This window comes from Strongylocentrotus purpuratus, unplaced genomic scaffold (assembly GCF_000002235.5).
Source record: "Strongylocentrotus purpuratus isolate Spur 01 unplaced genomic scaffold, Spur_5.0 spur5_scaffold_11, whole genome shotgun sequence".
Classification (NCBI taxonomy): Eukaryota; Metazoa; Echinodermata; class Echinoidea; order Camarodonta; family Strongylocentrotidae; genus Strongylocentrotus; species Strongylocentrotus purpuratus.
The window spans coordinates 5,991,576-6,012,835 of NW_022145596.1; the positions used below are offsets into that span (position 1 = coordinate 5,991,576).

At 35.0% G+C, this 21,260-nt stretch overlaps 1 protein-coding gene across 1 annotated transcript in view; it reads right to left on the reverse strand.

Annotated features, from left to right (window-relative positions):
• Nucleotides 1–2,948: 2,948 nt before the first annotated feature.
• The window catches only part of LOC115922171 (phosphorylase b kinase regulatory subunit alpha, liver isoform-like), a 51,586-nt gene continuing 33,274 nt past the window's right edge, over nucleotides 2,949–21,260 (reverse strand). Inside the window, exons 23-25 of the mRNA XM_030980467.1 lie at nucleotides 20,731–20,837; nucleotides 19,328–19,478; nucleotides 2,949–3,373 (exon numbers count right to left, since the gene is read on the reverse strand). Coding sequence (XP_030836327.1) covers nucleotides 3,143–3,373; nucleotides 19,328–19,478; nucleotides 20,731–20,837 — 489 coding nt within the window. The 3' untranslated portion in view covers nucleotides 2,949–3,142. The remainder of the gene's footprint in view (nucleotides 3,374–19,327; nucleotides 19,479–20,730; nucleotides 20,838–21,260) is intronic.

Consider the following 21,260-nt stretch of genomic DNA (forward strand, 5'->3'; position numbering starts at 1 on the left):
CAAATGAAATGCCTTGCTTAAGGATACGACAAGCTTGTGAAACAAGAACTTATCTGTCAGTTAAAGGTAAAGACCAGTATTGGTAACGCCCCAATTTCAAAAAATGAAATGGAAGCTCTCATTACCAATCATGTGAAAGAATATGTTTTGACTAATACATGATGATAAAAAATTTGCCGGGAAACCGCCTACTAATTCATATATTTGGTAAATTTATTTCTCTCATGGTCGTGTGAGAGAGATAGGGTAGTCCCATATACATCTTTCTGTGTATAGTGCTTGTAACTTTACGAAGAATGGGCCAAATTTCTTATCAATTTGATGATTCCAGAACCTTGCAGATGCTAGATGCTAGATGATCAACCTTTTCTGATCGATTCCAAAACGTTTCTTTCACAATGCAATCGCATGACCATTACTGGTCTTTACCTTTAACAATAAACAGACAAAATCGCTCAAATGGAGTCCCTCTTTTAATAAATCAGTCTCATATTACCGTCATATTTTCCTCATGAAAAATGCAGGAAGCAGATAAAATAGAAAAGCTGCTCAGTTAATAATACCCATATGTACTATAAATAAATAAGCTTTATGTACAATATACATTTTCTGTACAAACACACATACATCTACCTGATAAAAACAACAAATAGTCATCCAACTGGACATCAGTACATCATTAGAGTACAAAGCTTCTCAAAACACACACTACAAATTTTCAATCAACAATAAAAAAAAAAAATTAAAAAATAGCTGTAACTATCTACAATAAGAATGCAACACTTCATCTTCAACAAAATAAGATTTCACCTTGTACCTAAATAGTAAACCAGATTCATAAAGTCTAAGCAAACTGAAAAAGGAAGAATTATTGCTGTTTACACCATGTTTTAGGCAACTTTGCATCATCCAATACAAGCTTTTGTAACTACATGTATAAAATAGTGTGTATCTACTTCAGTGTAACCTACATGTATCTGTTTGGATTCTTTTTAGATTTTACAGAATGGTAACCTAGTAAAAAAAAAAACAACCAAGTAGTACCTCGTGTACCCCTTGACATTACCAAACAGTTATATTTATAAGAAATTTCCTCATACGTGATTAAAATAGCAAAACCCTAAGAAAATAGGGTAGTCACTTTGTTACGACATATCATTATGCAATGAGATACATGATTTATAAATTATGGCATTGCCTTGGAAGACAAATGCACCAATATACTGGGTTCTCACAATTTTATATTCACTGATTCATTCATATATACTGTATATCTTTTTTTCATGTCCAAAGGGGGAATCTCAGCAAAGTTATATAGTCACTAAATATAAGACATCACAGCTTGAAATTGTACAACTGTGTATAGAATTTTGATAATCGTAAGAAAATCTATGATATTAAAGCATATAGATGGAATTATCCAAATTATATCTAGTACTAGCTCACAAATTATCTAAACAGGAGTGCACACTCTAAGGGGGTGTTTATGCTCAACTTTTTCTGGCCAGAATCAGGCATCTGTTATGCGTTTAGTTTAAAACGGTTGCGTCCTTTCTCACTTTTGTAGAATCACTGAAAAACAGCAATCACGATCGCCTCTAGTGGGTCTACGTAGCATGCACAGTGCAGGTTTGTGAATCCAGCTGCAAGACCAATTAGGGCCACCCAGCAAGAATTGCCTGGAGGAGCCAGAGAAGTGAGCATAAACAGTACACCGTGGAACTGCGATTACGATGAGCAATTACGATGAGCGTTTCATATCGTTCATTCTGCTTTCAAAATTGAGCTTAAACGCAGCCAAAAATTATTCTAGGACAATGGGAAACTTTATAGTCATATCTAAACCTAGCACAATCGCCACACAAAGGTGATTCATGTCAGTACATTTTTGAAACACTAGGACCATCCTACAAGGATGTATGTGCAAAGCTTGTGTCGCTAAAAATTAAGGAAATATACAAATATATCAATATATTTATTTCAGCTGTCTATTGTTACACACAAATATTTCACCCTAAAAATACAGCAATCCATATAAAAAACACCATTATATAATAATAATCAGAAAAAACATCCACACTTTAGGCATTGTATTGTTTTCTTTGATTACACAACTAGATCGGAGGGAAAAAGACAAGATATAATCCATATAATTTCTTCTCTTCTGAATCGAATTGAGAGCTTAATCAACAGTCACTTTGTAAGTACTAATAAGCCTTTGTGGGTTTTCTCTTTTAACGTTAAATATTTGCCTAATTTCAACAGAAATAATTTTCATTTTAAGAGTTATGAGAGGATCATTAAAAATGTTGAGAAAGATAGCTCACTTGGTTACAGTTCACTTTTTTAAAATGATTTTGGGGGACTTCATCCAGAAATTTAAATGGTATTTGTAAGAGTAGGTAACAAATATGAATCATAAAGCTCCTCCAATGATCAAAAATATGTTTCTTTAATTTTACAATTTTAATATTTAAAAATATGCAGCTCCTAAGTTTTGAAACACTGATCAGGATTATGATTTCAATACATAAGTTTAAAAAATCAAGGGTTTTTAAAAAAAGTTTTGTTTGTGTGTGTGTGTGTGTGGAGGGGGAGGAGGGGGGGGGGGTTGTTGTATTTGATAAAAACAGAGTTCAACGACATCAAACTTTTCTGCAACCAATTTCGATTCAATTTCAGAGTGGAAAGACAAGTTTCACTAACTGTAAAAGTGGTAGAATTCATATTTTAATTTTAGCAGTTAAACCACCTAATGGCACTGAGACGGGTAAGTAAGACATAACTAAACTGCTTTCTAAACAAATATTTTTAATCAATCCGTCTGTTTATCTTTCTTCTGTAGAACATCTGAATGTATGCAACACTTATATGAATCTATCATGGAGTATTTACTAACATTTAAAATCATTATTAGCACCTTAGCTGTGTGCAATAAATATTTGTACATTACAAGCACATTCAATTTACAAATTAGCAAAAATTGAAGGAAATCTGTAAATCTTTCAAATCTGTAAGAACCCTCCTTCCTTCATGATTTTGTATGAATTATCATAATTAGAATAGACCAGCAATAAGTAATAATAAAGAAAAGTAAATGCCTTCCTTTCCCCAAACCCCCAAATCAATTTTATTCAAATAATCAGCTAACTTTGCATTCCACCTTAGCATCAGCACCAAAATGCTGCGTCAAGTTGAGTTGCTTGGCAACAGCACGAGCAAGGTATGTCATTGTTCCATAGCGGCCAATGGGGGCAGTATCATAGAAGTGGAGGCATATACCTGCAATGCCGCCACAGGTCAGAGGAAGAGGTGAAGGTCCTCTACGGTCAGGGGTCGCACAGCAGAGGGTAGCATCACCATCATAGGTCACCTGTAGAGGGAGACAAACATTGCATTGTGTAACAGAAAACAAAAAATGACATCATCATAAAACAATACTGTCAAGTGAAGCCCATGAGTGTGTCTATCAAGTATTATGGTGTCTTTTTAATCTCAAAACACTATATATATATATATATATATATATATATATATATATATATATGTGTATATATATATATATATTGTATGATAATTTTTCAAGGTTTTACAAGCAAATAACAAATATAGAAATATCCCCCTGATCTAAAAAAAAAAATGGTTTATACTATGCAATATTTTGAGGACATGAAAACATTCAAAAAAATTCTTTAAAATATTTCAGAATAACAAATTTATGTAATATTGTTATGCAAGCCTGTAATAGCCCCCCCCCCCCTCCTTCCCTAAAAAAATAAGAGTGTAATGGTAGTATGGCTTCTATAGTAGTTAATTAAATGACCTGATAGTTGACTACCAACAAGGGGGCTTCCAAATGAATGACTTATTTAATACAAGAAATATGAAATTATCCTCACTGTTATCTGGTGCTTGGGAAAAGGCCAAGAAAATGAGTGCACTGAATTTCCTCATTATTGTATATAAAAAAAGAATGCTTTCAATAACAAAGCAGAAATGTACCTTTTCAATTATACAGAAAGAATGGAGTAAAAGTATTTTCGTCAACTCTCTTCCACCTTAAAAAAAATTATACAATTCAAAATCATTTGTTCAAGTACTGTTTTAATTATATGGGCACGTTCGGGGTATTCAGTTGTTTGGTGTCCCTTACTTAACCAAGTGTTACGGTAATGTGAGCATAGATTGACACAACGAGTATCATTTTACTTCCGTTTTTTTTTCTGACTCAAATTACCTAACATCTAGTAGGGCTGGCAAATTAACACATTTACGGGGCATGCTAAGGTTGTAGATGTGGTCGATAACATATGGACTAAGTGACATCCAAAGGAAAGCATGAAAGAGTACACATTGAAGGTCATAGAATATATTTGTGTCTCAATTTAAATTTCAGATGGGGGGAAAATAGTCACTAAAATCATCCACAACAAAAAATGATGAAAATTATAATCACACTGCCAGCTATCCTATCTAGAGATATATCCTATCCATATTTCCAATTTAACTGTTGTCTGTCTGTTGTTGAACAGATCATCATTTTGTTCGATATGAATTTTGGTATCTTCATTAACTTGTTGAACTCCCCATTACCTTTATATTGATGAGATAAACACGATGCAATGGGATTCATCCACACTCTGAAACTTTAAGGTCTTTCACACCAGAGACAGATCCGTATAAAGAAATATGTCTGGTGTGAAAAGCCCAAAGTTTCAATGTTTGGATGAAACCTATTAAATGGGGTAGGCCTACATATTGTATACAAAAGTGTATAACATATCTTAATTGGGAGAAAAGGGTGCAATTGATTGCAATTCTCCTGCAATAAAAGATATTCACATGGCAGATTGACCTAGTGACCTGATAAAGCATCTAATAGTGGAATGCTGTACAGCTTTCCAATGCCCATACCTACTTTGCACTAAATGATATTGCATCATTCTCAATTCAGAGAATACACGATTTACGAGATAATTTAAATGAGAACAAAAAAGTCTTTATTAACAAGGACTCATTAATAACATGGATGACAGTTCCATTTTACTTAGTCTTGTAAATTACAATGTAAAATATATTTTTCCCTAAAATAAAATGCTAAGTGTTATCCTTCATCCATTTTTTAAAATAATGAAATATAAAAATCATTTTACAGGCATATGTACATGTATTTTAGACGTGAATGACAATACTTACAGGCCAACCTTTATGAGACAAAATGCAGTTGATGAATCCAGAGAATTACATTTCTAATTGTTATAAATATGAGCAGTGTGAATGAAACCCATGAGAGTAGATTGTGTCAATGTATAAAATATTTTAATCTATAAGACATGATATGAGAAATGACCTTCTGTGATTGACTTGTGATTAGTATTCCATCAGTGTTGAGCACAAGGGGATAGATTAAGTATAGGATGAGATTTAAAAAAAAAAATAATAGAAAACAGAAAAGAGAGAAGTAATGGAATGGAAAAGGAGAAAATAGTAAGAAAATTATATGAAGAGACTTTTAGAGAGAAAGAGGGAGGCAAGAGTGGGATGTAAAGAGAGAGGAGAAAGAGACACAGAAACAGAAAGGCCTTGGGGAAAGAGAAAAAGAAAAGAGGAACGGAGATCAAGAGAGAAATGAGATATATTTTCTGAAGTAAAGATGAAAACAGAATATGATGGTGCACACAGATGGGAAGCAATTATACAGCGTGTCCACACACAAAACAATTTATCCCGAAACTCTATAACGAAACATCGTATAAAGAATCATAGTATAAATTTCAAAAGTGTCCACACACAAGAAACGTCATATAAATAATCATCGTATAAATTCAAGGATGTCCATAAACAGAAGAAAGTAATCCTGAAACTCTACAGTCTGGACTCCTTTCGCTCGAGGTCACGTTAAGCCCCGCCCAGTTAGTTACACTAGTTACACTCCCCCTGTCCACACACAACATTTTCCGTGATTAGGCGTGATTAGGCGTGATTCTTTATTGAGTTTCAGTTCGAAACGATGCCCAAACCTGCGTTTCGTTAGACTAGTTTCGTTATACAACGTATCGTTAGTGAGCGTCCACACACACAATTTCATCGTAAAACTATCGCGAAACGGTATCACTATCGCGAAACGGTATAGCTAATCACGGAAAATGTTGTGTGTGGACAGGGGGTTTGTATCAAGAACTTTTAGTAATGATGAGTCAGAAGCAGAGTCTCTGGTCACAGCTAGTTCTCTTTAAACAAATCAAATCCAGAAAGGGATCTTGTCCAAACAGATGGTGATAGAGGGATGGTTATCTCATGATAATTAGTCAATCTGGACTGATCTCCATCTCACAAGCAGACCTCTCTCTAGAAGGCCTGTTTCCATTAGCCTGAGTTTTCAAAACAGCCCCCTCATTCAGACTGGGGAAAATTACGGGACCAGGGGGGTGTTTCACAAAGATCCCAAGTCGAACTTAACTCTAAGTTGGACTTAACAATTATGGAGAGCCAGTTGTAGCCTTAAAATAAATATATTGAAAGTGAAAATTCAAGTATTTTAGACTTTTCATAAATTCCACATCAAGAACATGAAATCTCCTTGATAATAGAAACTAAGAATGATTTGAATCAACATTTTTTTGCCTTTTAAAATATCTTTTACAAAATATTTTCATAGATGCTAACGGCTTTCCATAATTGTTAAGTCCAACTTAGAGATAAGTTCAACTTAGGATCTTTGTGAAACACCCCTAAACTAAATTTAACTTTGAGATAATTTGAGTGAAAATTGGCTGCATGTATTCCACCATTTTGCTGGGGATATCAACTTGAATTATTATCCGACGCAAAGGGGTTGTTTGTGAATTAGCTATTTGTCTAATTAGCGGGCTGTTTCACTGTTGAAGCTTCCACTCAGCATCTCAGGTTAATTTCTTAAGCGAGCAAGGGTTGCTTCATGGTCTTGTGGATTTTTAACTAGAATGCGGATCACATAGTTCGCAATTCGAGTCCCATTGCGGCAGCACTAATGTCCTTGGGCAAGACAACTTGAGTTATTATTCCAATTAAATTACGGTTTGTTTGTGAAATAGCCCACTATTTGTCCAATTAATGGGCTGACACTATGAATATGACTGACAAAGAAAGCGGACAAAATATACAGTTCCTCAGGTAGACAAAGGAACATCCCTTCACTGCTATTATGTAAAAATGTGTAGAACAGGTGTCACATGCATATTCACCTTTTTACATAATAGCAGTGAAGGGATGTTCCTTTGTCTGCCTGAGGAACTGTATATTTTGTCCGCGTTCTTTGTCTGTCATGTTCATAGTGTGATTCACTGATAAAGATTCAATAGGACTATTACACACTGCAGCTCAAGTCTATTCCTCAAGCGAGCAAGGGTTACTTAACATAAAAATGTTGTGGTCTAGTGGATATGTAAACTGGACTGATGATCACATCGTTCGCAGTGCGAGTCCAGACGCATCGCTAATGTCCTTGGGCAAGACATTGATCTACATTCGCCACTCTCCACCCAGGTGTTAAATGGGTACCAGTAGGATGCGAACGTTGATGTGGTTGGATTGGAATGTGTTGCAAAATGGCACCTGGCTGGAATACTCCCCAGGGAGCAGAAAGTATGCTCTATCATGTGCGGATTAGCAATTGAATCAAATAACCAGGGTAATAATAAATAGAATATAAAGCTCTTTACAAATATGACTATTATTATCATTATTATCATTATTATTGACTCAAACACTTGAAAATAAACTCAACTATTTCTTGAGAAGTACTAATTGGTCTAACAGCTCAAGCTTTAGCTTGTTTGGGATAATGGATAAGCACCCTCTTTCATCTAATTGGCACTGCTCTAAATCTTTTAGACTTGTGGCACTTTGGAATGTTCCGGTAGTCCAGCTTCACAAAAAAAAGGTTGGTGACTTTCATGGCAGTTAGTGACCCAGTAAGAATGACTAGTCTTTTTGAGTGTGACTGTCACACAGAAAATAAACAAGAGTGTTACTCAAAATTTTCAAAAAATGTTAAGAAAATCTCTCTCTAATATGGTTTCAATACATTAAACATACAGGTAGGAAGCACATTTCTATCACCCGAAGTCACTGATGACATGGCACTAATATCCTTTGGCAAGATATTAACCTGCACTTGCTACTCTCCACCCAGGTGTCAAATGGGTACCCGGTAGGATGCGGCCGTCATTGTTGGTCAAACAGCTTGTGAGCGTCAAGTAATGCCCGGCTGGAATGCTCCCCAGGGAGTGGAGATTGTGCACACAGTGTGTGTGGGCAAGCACTGAATCCAATGACTGGGGTAATAGTATATTTGTAAAGCGCTATATAAAAATTAAATATTATTATTATTATTATTTTTCCCGTCTTTCGTTTTTTTTAATTCTCCGTCAAAGATTGGAAGGTTCAATTACAGAGCTAGATACATGAAGCCAGCTGAGTTTCTATGAGATACAAATACCCGGTAGACAATATTTGCTGCAGTATTGAAATATGTCTACCATGCTATTTACATTTTTCTCATCGCATGACGAAACATGTAACTTGTACCATACGGCAATTTCTATTTTTTGTTGTTGATTGGTTTTTAAAACCATGCATAAATCTGTGAGGCACAAAATGGAATATGCTGGGTTGCTCTCTACATGGATATACAAAAACATACATAGAATGCCGTCAAGTGAAAAATGAATAATATATGGATGATAACCTTCAAGCAAGCTCTATATATGATTGACGTTGCTAATGCATATCAAACTTTCAAGCAAAAGACGATGCATTCCATATGACAGTTCACCTCGAATAAGAGTTGATTCAAGTTGATTCATTTAAAGGGAAAGTCCACCCCCAAAATAAGTTTGTTTCGATAGAGGCAGAATAATAAGAAAATCAGGTGAGTGAAAGTTTGAGCAAATTCTGAATGAAAATAAGAAAGTTATGAATTATTGAAGTTGTGATCAATCAAATACAAATTGGCAACTCTGTGACTTATTATACGAGCTCTCCTTCATTTGCTTTGTGCATAATATTCCATAAAATCATGTTTTCTTCGTTATTGATGACGGAATATATATTTGTTCCTTGCAGGGGGAGTATAGAAACATATTTGCAATTATTATATTTAGGGTGCATGTATGGTTGAAATTTTTCTTGAGGGAAAATGAAAATTTTAGATTTTTTTAGTACTGAGCAAATGGAAGTTGAGCTCGCATGATACGTCATAGAGTTGCCAATTTGTGTTTGATTGATCACAACTTCAAAAATCCTAACTTCCTTATTTTTAATCGGAATTTGCTCAAACTTTCACTGACTTGTTTCTCTCATTTTTCTACTCCTATTAAAACTAACTTGATTTCAGGGTGGACTTCCCCTTTAAAGGTAATTACACAGTGTTGATCAAGGTGAAAATGTTTTTTCTCGAAGCATCTATTTGGTCTTAGAAAACATCAAACTAACATAATCTTCTTCAGTTATTCAAAAAAGTTAAGAGATGATATTATAGTTTAGGTCTTCATGAATATCTGTCCTGTTGGGCATCCCTGTTTGCCCCTTTCAATTACACTGCTCTGCTTAGGGCATTCCAGAATTATCATTATTTTCAGATACCAGTATAAATCAACATCAATATGGAAGAACTTTGTTCAACCATGAAATATTCATAATCAATCATTCATATACTTGACACTTGAGTGAAATTAGGTGTAACATAACATCACAATCATTGCTTAACACAATTTCTAACCCTCATCCATAAATCAAAAATCAAAATGAAATATAAGATATTTTTGGACCTTCAACTTTCACAAACACCTATAATATCACCCAAGAGCTGGCATGCTCAAAAGAAATACTTTTCAAAGTTCACCACTTTTATAAAAAAGTTGCTGTTAGAATTTGGGGGAGGGGGTAGGAAAGAGTTGGTAAAAACAGTAAGCAAATAATGACCGACTACTCTGGCATTGGGACAAACTTTCATCGCAGAGGTGATCTCTGGGCTACTATCTTGCCAAGCTGAAGGCAAGGGAAGATAGCAAAGCCACCAAGATCACCCCCCAACAAAATCATAATAATAATAATTTTAAAACAACAAACATCTGTAATAGCTGTTTTGTAATAACACAGTACAGAACGATATACTGACAAAACTAAATGGCTGTCTAACAGTCTAACAGACAAAACAACAACATCCGTAACAGTAATGGATAGTATCAATGTATTTTTATGATGAAATATTAATGGTAATGATTTTAGCAGAAGGTACGAAGAGAAGGCACATCTCTGCACACAACATTCTTCATCTATGACACATATCATCGCACTGGTTCCTGCAACCCGAGAAACGCATCGATGTGCAGGAACCCTGCTTTTCACTGGCCATGTATTCCTTTATTCATTTGCAAGTTCCGGAATATGGCGAATAGATATCAATGGAAACAGGACCGCACTGGTAGAGGGGTCTTTTACATGTCAATGTCACACCCCCCCCCCCTCCCCACCCCCTCCTACTTCAAAATAGTCACACTGAATTGGAACAAGTGATCACGTCCTATCTTTTTGCTAGCTTGATATCCTTTATATCTTTCTTTCCTCACAACTCAGATGGTATATATTAATCCTAACAAATAAGTTGAGCAGATATCATACAGTTTATATAGCCTTGAACATTCAGTGTTTGAATAATTCTGTGAAGGAACATTTTCTGCCTTCATCAGATTAAAAGATGACCTTGAAATATGTTATAAAGGGATCTTGGTCCCAGTAATTTCATACATGGTCCTAGCTTCTCATGTTTGAAATTTTGTTCCATCCATCCATCCAAAAGATATTTGATATAAGATCTTTTCCTTGCAATTACAAAGCGCTGCACACATCCCTCCACAATTTTTGGGCCACTTATAAACAGTCACTTCTCAGAGATCAGTTAAGTGTTCAATCTGGGATGAGTGTGAAAGCACCCATTACAGAGTGTGAATACGATGTGAATGATGCAGATGGAGCGTGGTAATGAATGAGAATGCTAACTGATAGAGGGTGTGGGATGTCTGTGTGTGGGTGCATGTAGAAGTCATTATCAAGATCACGCTCAAATTGGGTTGGAAGTTTATTACGTAGATCAGTCAGTAATTCCCTCCGAATATAATTGTGGTCAGTTCACATTGGGTATAATCAATTGAGAGTTGTGGTGGAGGAGGGTTTGAAAAATCCAATAAAAATCTGATTATCTGGTGGATTTGGATCAAAACCACTGAAAGCAATATCATTACCTGTAACTTCAAATTGATACTGTCATTCCATACTCCCTATCCACCTATGTTAGCCATAAGGTAAAATCTATGAAAAATTTCATTCATCTTTTAAAAAAAATGTACTTATTTTTTTAATAATCAATATGCCTATGTATTGCCCCCCAAAAAATATTCATGTACCATGTAAATGAATTTTTCTAATAAATAAAAAAAAAAAAAACTTTATTCTAACATTCTATCTAGATTGCACTTGAATGTACTATCAAATATTCCTCAGAAATACCAGTTGGTTTTCTCTAATAATTCTGAAGAGCAATGGGAATTCTCTACCAAATATGATGTGAGTGAACTGTGAATCTCTGCACAGTATAGGAACTTGCACCAAACCAAGTTAAGCAGACAAAAACAAGTAATACCAAATTGTGTACATGTATTTCCTAAGTGTATATCCCAAAGGCAAAAATGCTATCACATGAGGTTAATAAGTTTTCTAAGTGTAATGGCAAGACATAACTGTTACTTTTGAGTTTTGCACTGTAGCAGAGCACATACTGTACATTGATTTTAAACACTTTGATACTGGAGGCAAACTTGCAATATATCTCAGGTAGCTTATAAATAACAAAATTCATAATTGTTGAAAATTATACATTTATCACATAGAGGTAGGTTTACATGGTTAGGATAGGGAGCTGGAAAAGTACATGTACTATCTCAATTAGGTTTAATATTACCTAAATTTCAATCAGATATGTCCCAAAAAAACTTTTAACCACCAGACATCACAAACTATTATCCCTTTTTGTTGTGGACACATCATTTTGTGCCACTAGATTTCACTAAGCTTCCTTACTTTACTCATAATATTGCCATTTATAATATTCAGTTTTATTCACACAAAAAAAATAAGGCTGGCATTTAAAATTCATTTACATTATTTGTCTAAAAGTCATTGGCAAAAGATAACAGGAAAGTGACCCTCATGATCGAAGTAGCCTTTTTCTCATCTTTCTAGGCTGGCTACAATCAATAACTCATTTCATCCTCTTCATAACCCTGTCCCACATCAGTTTGTAAATCTAATCATCTGCTGGTATGTTAGCCAACAAGCCATCCTCCATCTGCTCTCTCTTTCTCTCTCTCTCTCTCTCTCTCTCTCTCCCTCCCTCCCTCTCTCTCTCTGTGAAGAGTTCACCAGACCACAGCCAATTACCAAAGAATTTCTGTGACGTCAGGAGGATGGGATATTGAGATTATTTATACTTTGAGTTTGTCGGTTTTCATCTTTTAATCACGGTGCTGATCCACCAAATGATGGCATGGTAAAGAGCTTTACGCCTGGACTCTACCCAAAGGTGCTGCATTAACTTTCAAAAGTTTAATTTTGTAACCTCAGAGGTATAAATAGAGCCCTAGAAACCTCCATGTTTTAAAGGGACTTGGTAACATTGTTCAGATGAGAGAAAATGGTGCTAAGGTAGTGACTTCAATGCTAGATATACATTTAAAGATAATCTGAAGGTTTGAGCGAAAACAGACCATTATTAACAATAAAAATTGAGAAAAAGTGATCTGATCGATTCCTGAATTCTGCCAACTATATTATTCTAAGGCTAAATATATTACTCACTGCGGATGTAATATCGAAAATAATATCGTTAGTGATATTTGGATGTCTCACAATGAATAGTCAACAAGGGATCATGCGCCACTGCAACACTTCATCTGAGTTCATCAAGTGATAAAATCTTATAGTTTAATAAAAATTTTAAGTGTATGTAAAATCGTCACAAAGCAATGAATTGGCTCTATATACCATTCCAAACATTTAAGTGTTGAAAGATTTTTAAAAGCCTGTTTTATGTCTTATTTTCATGGAAAAACAGTTGGGAAAACTCAAAAATTAGTTGGAGGAATTTACTGTTAGAGGGTGTCGCACAGTGACGCCTTGAAAGAAAACCATAAATATTTATGTGGTTTGAGAATTTTGTTCAGGATTTTTCGCATGATAGAGGGTAAGTACGGTAGAAGGAATATAATAAGTAACATTTCATACAAAAAATACACATTTTTTTCATCAACCTTCAACAATGTTACTGGCTCTCTTTAATGAATTTTATTGTGTAACTTGACCCAATGGGATTTTTTTGTTCTGTCTCCATTGTATATGTGATATCTGTTGTTGCATTGTAAATGATACCCTGGCCCTAGGAGTTTCAAGGTGATCTGTTTGAAGTGGGAACAAAACAACAACAAAATTGATGAACATTACAAAATGACAGGTCATTAAAAATTCATATACAAGTCATGATATTATAATTATAAAAAAACAACATATTATTCTTAAAGCTGGGAAAACTACAGAGAATTCAAAACTATCTGCAGATGTTCTGATATCAAATATCATGACAACACATTCACAGATTTTGAGTATTCAGTTCCACCTTGAAATACGCATCCATAGCACTTAGAGAGAAGGTTGAGTTATGGGGAGAGGTGAACAATAATTTGTGAGCGTTTTCATTGGTATTATGCAAGTATGGAAGAACATCAGAGTAAAAATATTCCCTGAAAAGCATGGCTCTCAATGCCTTCATATTCTAAATATTCTAAATATGAAAAAAAATGTGGGTCTCCTTTTTGTGCCATATGTTTGTGTAGTCCAATATACATCTTTCTTGCTTGTTACTTTTACCAAGACTGAGTCAAATTTCTTATCATTTTGATGATTCCAGAACTATGTAGTACACACAAATACTTAAATGCTACATCATCATCATTATCATTTTATTATATTTTTGTATGTCCATTCTTTCAAAATGAGAGAAAAATGTATACGGTAGTAGTAGCTTTAATAAGACCAAGTGCGTTGCACATGGATAAGGTTTTTAATACAGCTCATGCTTGCCAGCTTAAGAAACTTAGCCAAATTTGTTAGAATAATTATGTCACAGGAGCCAAGGGTACATGTAGATGGTAATTCTGTAAATGATAGCTCACAAGTAAGCACTCACGTAAGCACTCACGTAGCGGTAGGAGGGTGAATTGCCCAGTTCGCCTTGATTTGTAAATATGTTTATTTGATCATATTATCAGATGTTAATCATTGTTCGTATGATCACATGTTTGTCTTTGTTCATATTGTCATATTTTGTTTATCATTGTTCATATTTATCACATGTTTATCATTGTTTATTATTAAATATTGATACTATGTTGTAAATATGTTTGTACTCTCATACCCTGAGAGGGGGTCGATAGAGTCAATAAAAACTTACAATCAATCTTACGATCAACTTTTTCTGATCGATTCCACACCGTTTCCTTCACAATCCAATCGCATGACCAGAACTCAACTTTATCTTTAAATGTCCTTGATATCTATTTATATGTATCATTATGGAAAATACAATGAACATTACGCAAGTAAACAAAACAACAAAGCCCCAGGTGCCTTTCTCATCATGACCTAACCTACATTGTAAGAGCACTTCATTTGATATTGTAATGCCTCTCAATGAGTCAATACCCTCATCTCATATTACTTCACAGAATGTAGGAATGACTTATGTATGTAGGTCTGAACAGTAAACAACTCCGAATTAAAGTAAACCAGAGTCAACAAACTTTAGTTGTCTTCAGGAACTGAATGAATCAAAGTCATAGTGTAGTCATTGACATCAGATACCCATGAACTGTCTTCCCAAGCACCTACATGTATATTATGACATGTACATTATGACATGTACATTATGACATGTACATTATGACAAAGTGTAGTCATTGACATCAGATACCCATGAACTGTCTTCCCATGCACCTACATGTACATTATGACATGTACATTATGACATGTACATTATGACAAAATGTAGTCATTGACATCAGATACCCATGAACTGTCTTCCCATGCACCTACATGTACATTATGACATGTACATTATGACATGTACATTATGACAAAATGTAGTCATTGACATCAGATACCCATGAACTGTCTTCCCATGCACCTACATGTACATTATGACATGTACATTATGACATGTACATTATGACAAAATGTAGTCATTGACATCAGATACCCATGAACTGACTTCCCATGCACCTACATGTACATCATGACATGTACATTATGACATGTACATTATGACATGTACATTATGACATGTACATTATGACATGTACATTATGACATGTACATTATGACAAAATGTAGTCATTGACATTAGATACCCATGAACTGACTTCCCATGCACCTACAGTGTACATGTACATTATGACATGTACATTATGACATGTACATTATGACATGTACATTATGACAAAATGTAGTCATTGACATTAGATACCCATGAACTGTCTTCCCATGCACCTACATGTACATTATGACAAAATGTAGTCATTGACATTAGATACCCATGAACTGTCTTCCCATGCACCTACATTATATTATGACTCTTGGGGTGTCATTTGTGGCTTTCTACTTTCCAAAAGCCATGATCTTTAGCTATCACTTTAAAATCAACTAAATGACACTCCTACAAAGACTTACATTTGGTCAACTAACCCTTAAACAGTCAAACCTGCTTTAGTGACCACCTGTCTACAAAGACCACATTTTTTGTTTCCCTTGAAAATGGTTTCTCACTGAAACATGTATTAAAGGAAACTGTCTACAAAATCAAAATCAAAGTCTTCAAAGACCACTTTTTGTGTTTCCTTTGGGCGGTCACTATAGACAGGTTTGACCGAGCAACAATTACCCCTTAGGTACATCTTACATGTAAATGTATACTTTGATAAGCCCCCACCCCCTCCCCCTATTTCTAATCCTGTCACTTTAGTCGATAAGTTGCTGTGATTTCTTTTCTTCTCATTTATAGAACTAATTGAAAACAATGAATACAATCAAATTAATATCCCAAGATCAGTTTCTAAATTATCTTATAATTTTTCTGTTATCTACATGTAACTAACCCTAGTGAGTCCAGTCAGATCATTAAACAGTGTATTTTTTGAGTCATCATGGTCCAGAGGATATGTCACTGGACTGTTGATCAAAATGACAAGGTACATGGTTTGCGACCTCTTAGTGCTTCTCTATTACATCCTTGAGCAGAGTGCTCAAATGTGGCAAGATTAATGTCTTGCCACACTTTAACACTCCACTCAGGTGTGGTAGATGGGTCTGGTAATCCTTGAAATGCACTAAGTGAGCACTGCTGATACTCGCTGGTTCTGAAGCTGGGTAATGATTTCCAAGGATCTTTGGAATTGCATCAGACTATTATACCATGCTAATGTAAGTGCAGTATGTGCTCTACAAAAAACGAAATAGTATTTATTGGCATTATTTCAAGTACAAGGCATTTGCATTAACGATAAAGACGCCTTCAAACATGCAAGGCTAGACAATGCATACACACATTGATATGCTTGTTGCAAATAATTTTTGTGCTGTCGACAAAAGTAAAAGTATGGGTGAGTGTCCCAATTTGTTCAGTTTTGCACATCAATAGCCCACAATTCATTCAACTTGCACTTTCACTTTCCTTTACATTGATGAAGACGATATAAGATTTTGAAGTACATGAACAGAAAAAAACAAGATGCATGCGACTACATCTCTAATATGCCTCCCTTGAATGTTTGTTCATCAATGACTGATCCTGCGGTCTTTCATATTTGACCACACGAAACCCAACCTCTTTTCATTTAATCTTTCATGCTCATAGAAACATGAGCCAAATTTGGTCATCATTGGTTAAATTTTTGGTGAATAATCATCGTAATAAGACGTTTTTTAAAAAAAAATTCTAACACTTTCATGACCCTGTGATCTTTCACCTTTGACCTCTAACTTCCAAAAACTAATCAGTTCATCATTGCATGCTCAGTTACACTTCATCACAGCTTGGTTTAAATAGCTTTCAGGTTTTTCAAGTTTTCATGTTAACAAGATATTTTGTGGTATTTTGTTAACATTTTTATGACCTTGTTTTATTTTACCTTTAACCCATAAAACCTTTGACTCTTTATGACCCTAAGATCTTTGACCTCTTCCCACAAATTTAATCAGTTCATCCTTACATGCTAATACATACTTGATCTAAGTTTGGTTAAAATCCGCTCAATACTTCTTGATGGTTGAACAATTTGTTTTACACATACAAATCGAATTTGTTTGTACCTTTAGTAAGAACTTTCATATGCTAACAGCCTTTTTCGCGTCAGTTCTCAAGTTATCGCACTATAAAAAGCAGGACAGACAGACCTGCATACCTGCCAACATTTGAAAAAAGAATTAGGAATTTCTAGCATGGTATGCCCTCGAACCTTGTTAACAGGCGTTCGCACATGCAGCGGTAGTGTAACTGGCAACACGCGGTAAATTTGTACAAAAAAGCGAATGCAAATTCGCTGCCCGATCGTGCAGCCATTCACATGATAATACAAGCTTAATTTGGCTTTAGCAACAACAACAAAAATTTGAAAATCAGAATATTCCTCATTATTCAGAAGGGTTGGCAGGTATAACGATGCCTCGGCATGAAAATGGATCAAGTACCGAATACAGACTTTCATAGCATCTTGACTTTGCACAAGAGAGAGATTATGTGATATTTCTAATTTTGAAAAATGACAAAAATTAAAAATAGCTTGAATTGGAATAATATTGCTGTCAGAATTTTGGCAATATAGGTAATACTGAACTCCACATGCAAACAATGTTGTACTCCACTTGGAATCGTCTAATATATCTCATCCAATATTTTCATGTAATAACCTCATGGACATCCAGTATCATATAGCTGTTATGACATAATAGGCATATTACAATTACCTTGATAATTATGAAACCAAAGCTGTCACACCTTAAATTAAAGCCCTAAAACCTGGTAGGCCTACCTGTAGACAGTCTCAGGTGTAAACAACCTATTCACACATAAAAAGCAAGGCTGTGCTCATATTCTTAGAAAATACAGTCACGTTCTGTTTTCCATCTGTCATTCAACTTCTCATGTTCAAGGTACATTACATAAAGAATGCCTGGATTTCTAGGCCACCATGGTATAAAACTACTGCAGTCCATTTATTTTCCTACAGAATATGGATTTACAGTAGACTTGCGGGTGCACCATGTGAGAGAGAGAGAGAGAGGATTGAGGAGTCCTGAGGAGAATATGGATTGTTTGAGCTAAACGGATCATTTGAAGTGATCTATATATTTCTTTTAAAGCAGAGCAATGAGTAACTGCATGGAAAATGTGTGAAAAGATGTGCAATTCAGGTTACATTGGACATCTAATAATAATAATAATAATAATAATAATAGGCATTTCTATAGCGCTGTCTATCTAAATAATTCTATTCCGAGGCGCATTTATTATTACCCCAACTTTAGCCTAGCTGCAGTTTAAACAGTGCTCCAGCATTTCAAGGAATTAATTCCTGCCAGGTACCCATTTACATCACCTGGGTTGAGTGTGGCAAATGTAGATCGATGTCTTGCCATGACGAGGAAATGATGGCTCAGTGTTTAAGAACCGGAACTGATAACAGTAATAGCAATTGCTGTACTAGTACTAGCAAATGTAACAACACACAATTTTTTTCCAGCAAGTAATGTTGCATTACAAAAGTAAGGCCTGTTGCATGTCACACACAGTGTCTATACAATATAGCTGTCCCCAAGTCATGTATCGCATTTTGAGACTTTTATTTTCATTTATTTCTTCAAAGATAACTCTTATATCATGATGATCATGATATTCAGTAATGAGTTCATGCTCCATGGAAATAATATGATAATTACTGAAAAGTACATAATTGGTAGTGGTTGTGGCTTTAAATGAACTTAACGACTCACAAATTTGTCCTTGAATCCTTGATACGCGAAAAAATTGGCTTATACAGTACATGTAACACCTTGGCCATTAAATCACTAGTACCAGCATGTATAAACAATATCATGTATTTAATGAAATAAATACATAATAAATATGTCACAACAACAATTTGAATTGAAAATAAATAGCAAAACGTGATAAAAGGGTGCATACCTGATCTTGTAAGAAGAGTTCATTAGCCTCTGCTACCAGTCTGTCTGTTGCTATGACCCCTCCAAGGTTATGTAACCACTCATTCTCAACGACGAGAGAGATAACCATCAAGCACTCCACCATCAGCTGGCGGTACTCCTGCTCAGGAATCCTACAATTTAAATCAAACAAAAACAATTCATTAGAAGGAATGGCATAATGGATCGGGGGGGGGGGGGGGGGTGTTTCACAAAGATTCTAAGTCAAACTTAACTCTAAGTTGGGCTTAAATATTATGGAGAGCCATTTGTAGCCTTAAAATAAAATATATTCAAAATCAGAAATTTAAGTATTTTAGATTTTCCATAAATTCCACATGAAGAACATGAAATCTCCTTGATAATAGAAAATATGAATGATTTGAATCAACATTTTATGCCTTTTAAAATAAGTTTTACAAAATATTTTCAAAGATGCTAATGGCTTTCCATAATTGTTAAGTCCAAGTTAGAGACAAGTTCAACTGAGGATCTTTGTGAAACACTCCCCTGGTCGTTAAATTTAACAAGAAATAATAGATATCGCGCGAGCGACTCAAAAACTACTTTTCAAATTATTCGCATTTAAAGATTTGTTTTATATTTAAACTGCTTTGCGCCCCTAAAATTGGTTTAAAACTTAAAAGACTAATAGAAATATTATAGTAGAACACGGCCACAATTTTTTTCTCAGAAATAAGTCAGTTTTATAAAAGTTTGAGGCGATTTAGTGCTTACACCCTTCTGCTTAAAAGTTTCATTATTGACCTAAAATTTGAGCTAACGCCCTTCTCCAGCCAGGCGACGATATGAGAAAAACATGGCAGTAATTCCACTTTAGACCACTACAACTACAACTAAAAGAGATTCTAAACAAGCCAATGGCTCTAATTTTCTCATTATTGTCATCAAACTGAATGCATCACAAAGCTCCAATAAAAGGTTGTAAAAATGATAGCTAAATTAAACATAATGACAACCTCAAAGAAAATATTTTACAGTTGAAATGGATACCGGTATATATTTTTTAAAATATGTGAAATATTCTTAATGCATGTTCACTTATAAATGTATTCATGACCTATCCACGGGTTAGTGTGCCAGTTATTTGCATGGAGGAGACTCATCCCTCAAACAATTTAAGCACACAAAGTCACTCTTCATAAAGAGCAGGAGGGAAACCCCATTTACTATTACACCTTTGTATCCCAATGAGTTATACCTAGGGGAGTGTTCTATGGGCTGGAGTGACAGGTCAGGGTAAATAATTTATTAATCCATTGACTACTGACTTCATTCATCTCCATAGGTTTAATACAGGGGCCACTTGGTTTCAGTAGGCAATGGGTTTATAATACTAAGATGGTAGGAGGCATGAGAACAAACCTGTTGAGAACCTCTTCCACTCTCAGGGCAAACTTGAACTCATGAGGGGTCATCTCACGGGTCAGGTGCTGGGGTAAGAAGTGACTCACAATACGTAGGCCTTGACACTGTAAGAAAAATATCAAAAACTAAAACGTTAAGAACATTTTTTTTCTTTAATGCATTACACTTCAGCTCTGAGTTGAAGTACAATTTACAAACATGAAACACAAGTCTTATATTCCAAACGGAACTGAAGCTCCAAGATAAGCAAAATATTGATGCCCCAAGCCCTTACGATTAAAGATAAAGTAGAGTTCTGGTCATGCGATTGCATTGTGAAAGAATGGATCAGACAAAGTTGATCATGTAGCATTTAAGTATTGGTGTGTACTGCAAGGTTCTGGAGTTATCAAAATCATAATAAATTTGGCCCGGTCTTGGTAAAGTTACAAGCACTGTACACAGAAAGATGTATATGGGACTACACAAATGGTGTTGGGCCTACATACCTTGATTTCCATATCTTTCTATGCTCATTACTCAGCCAG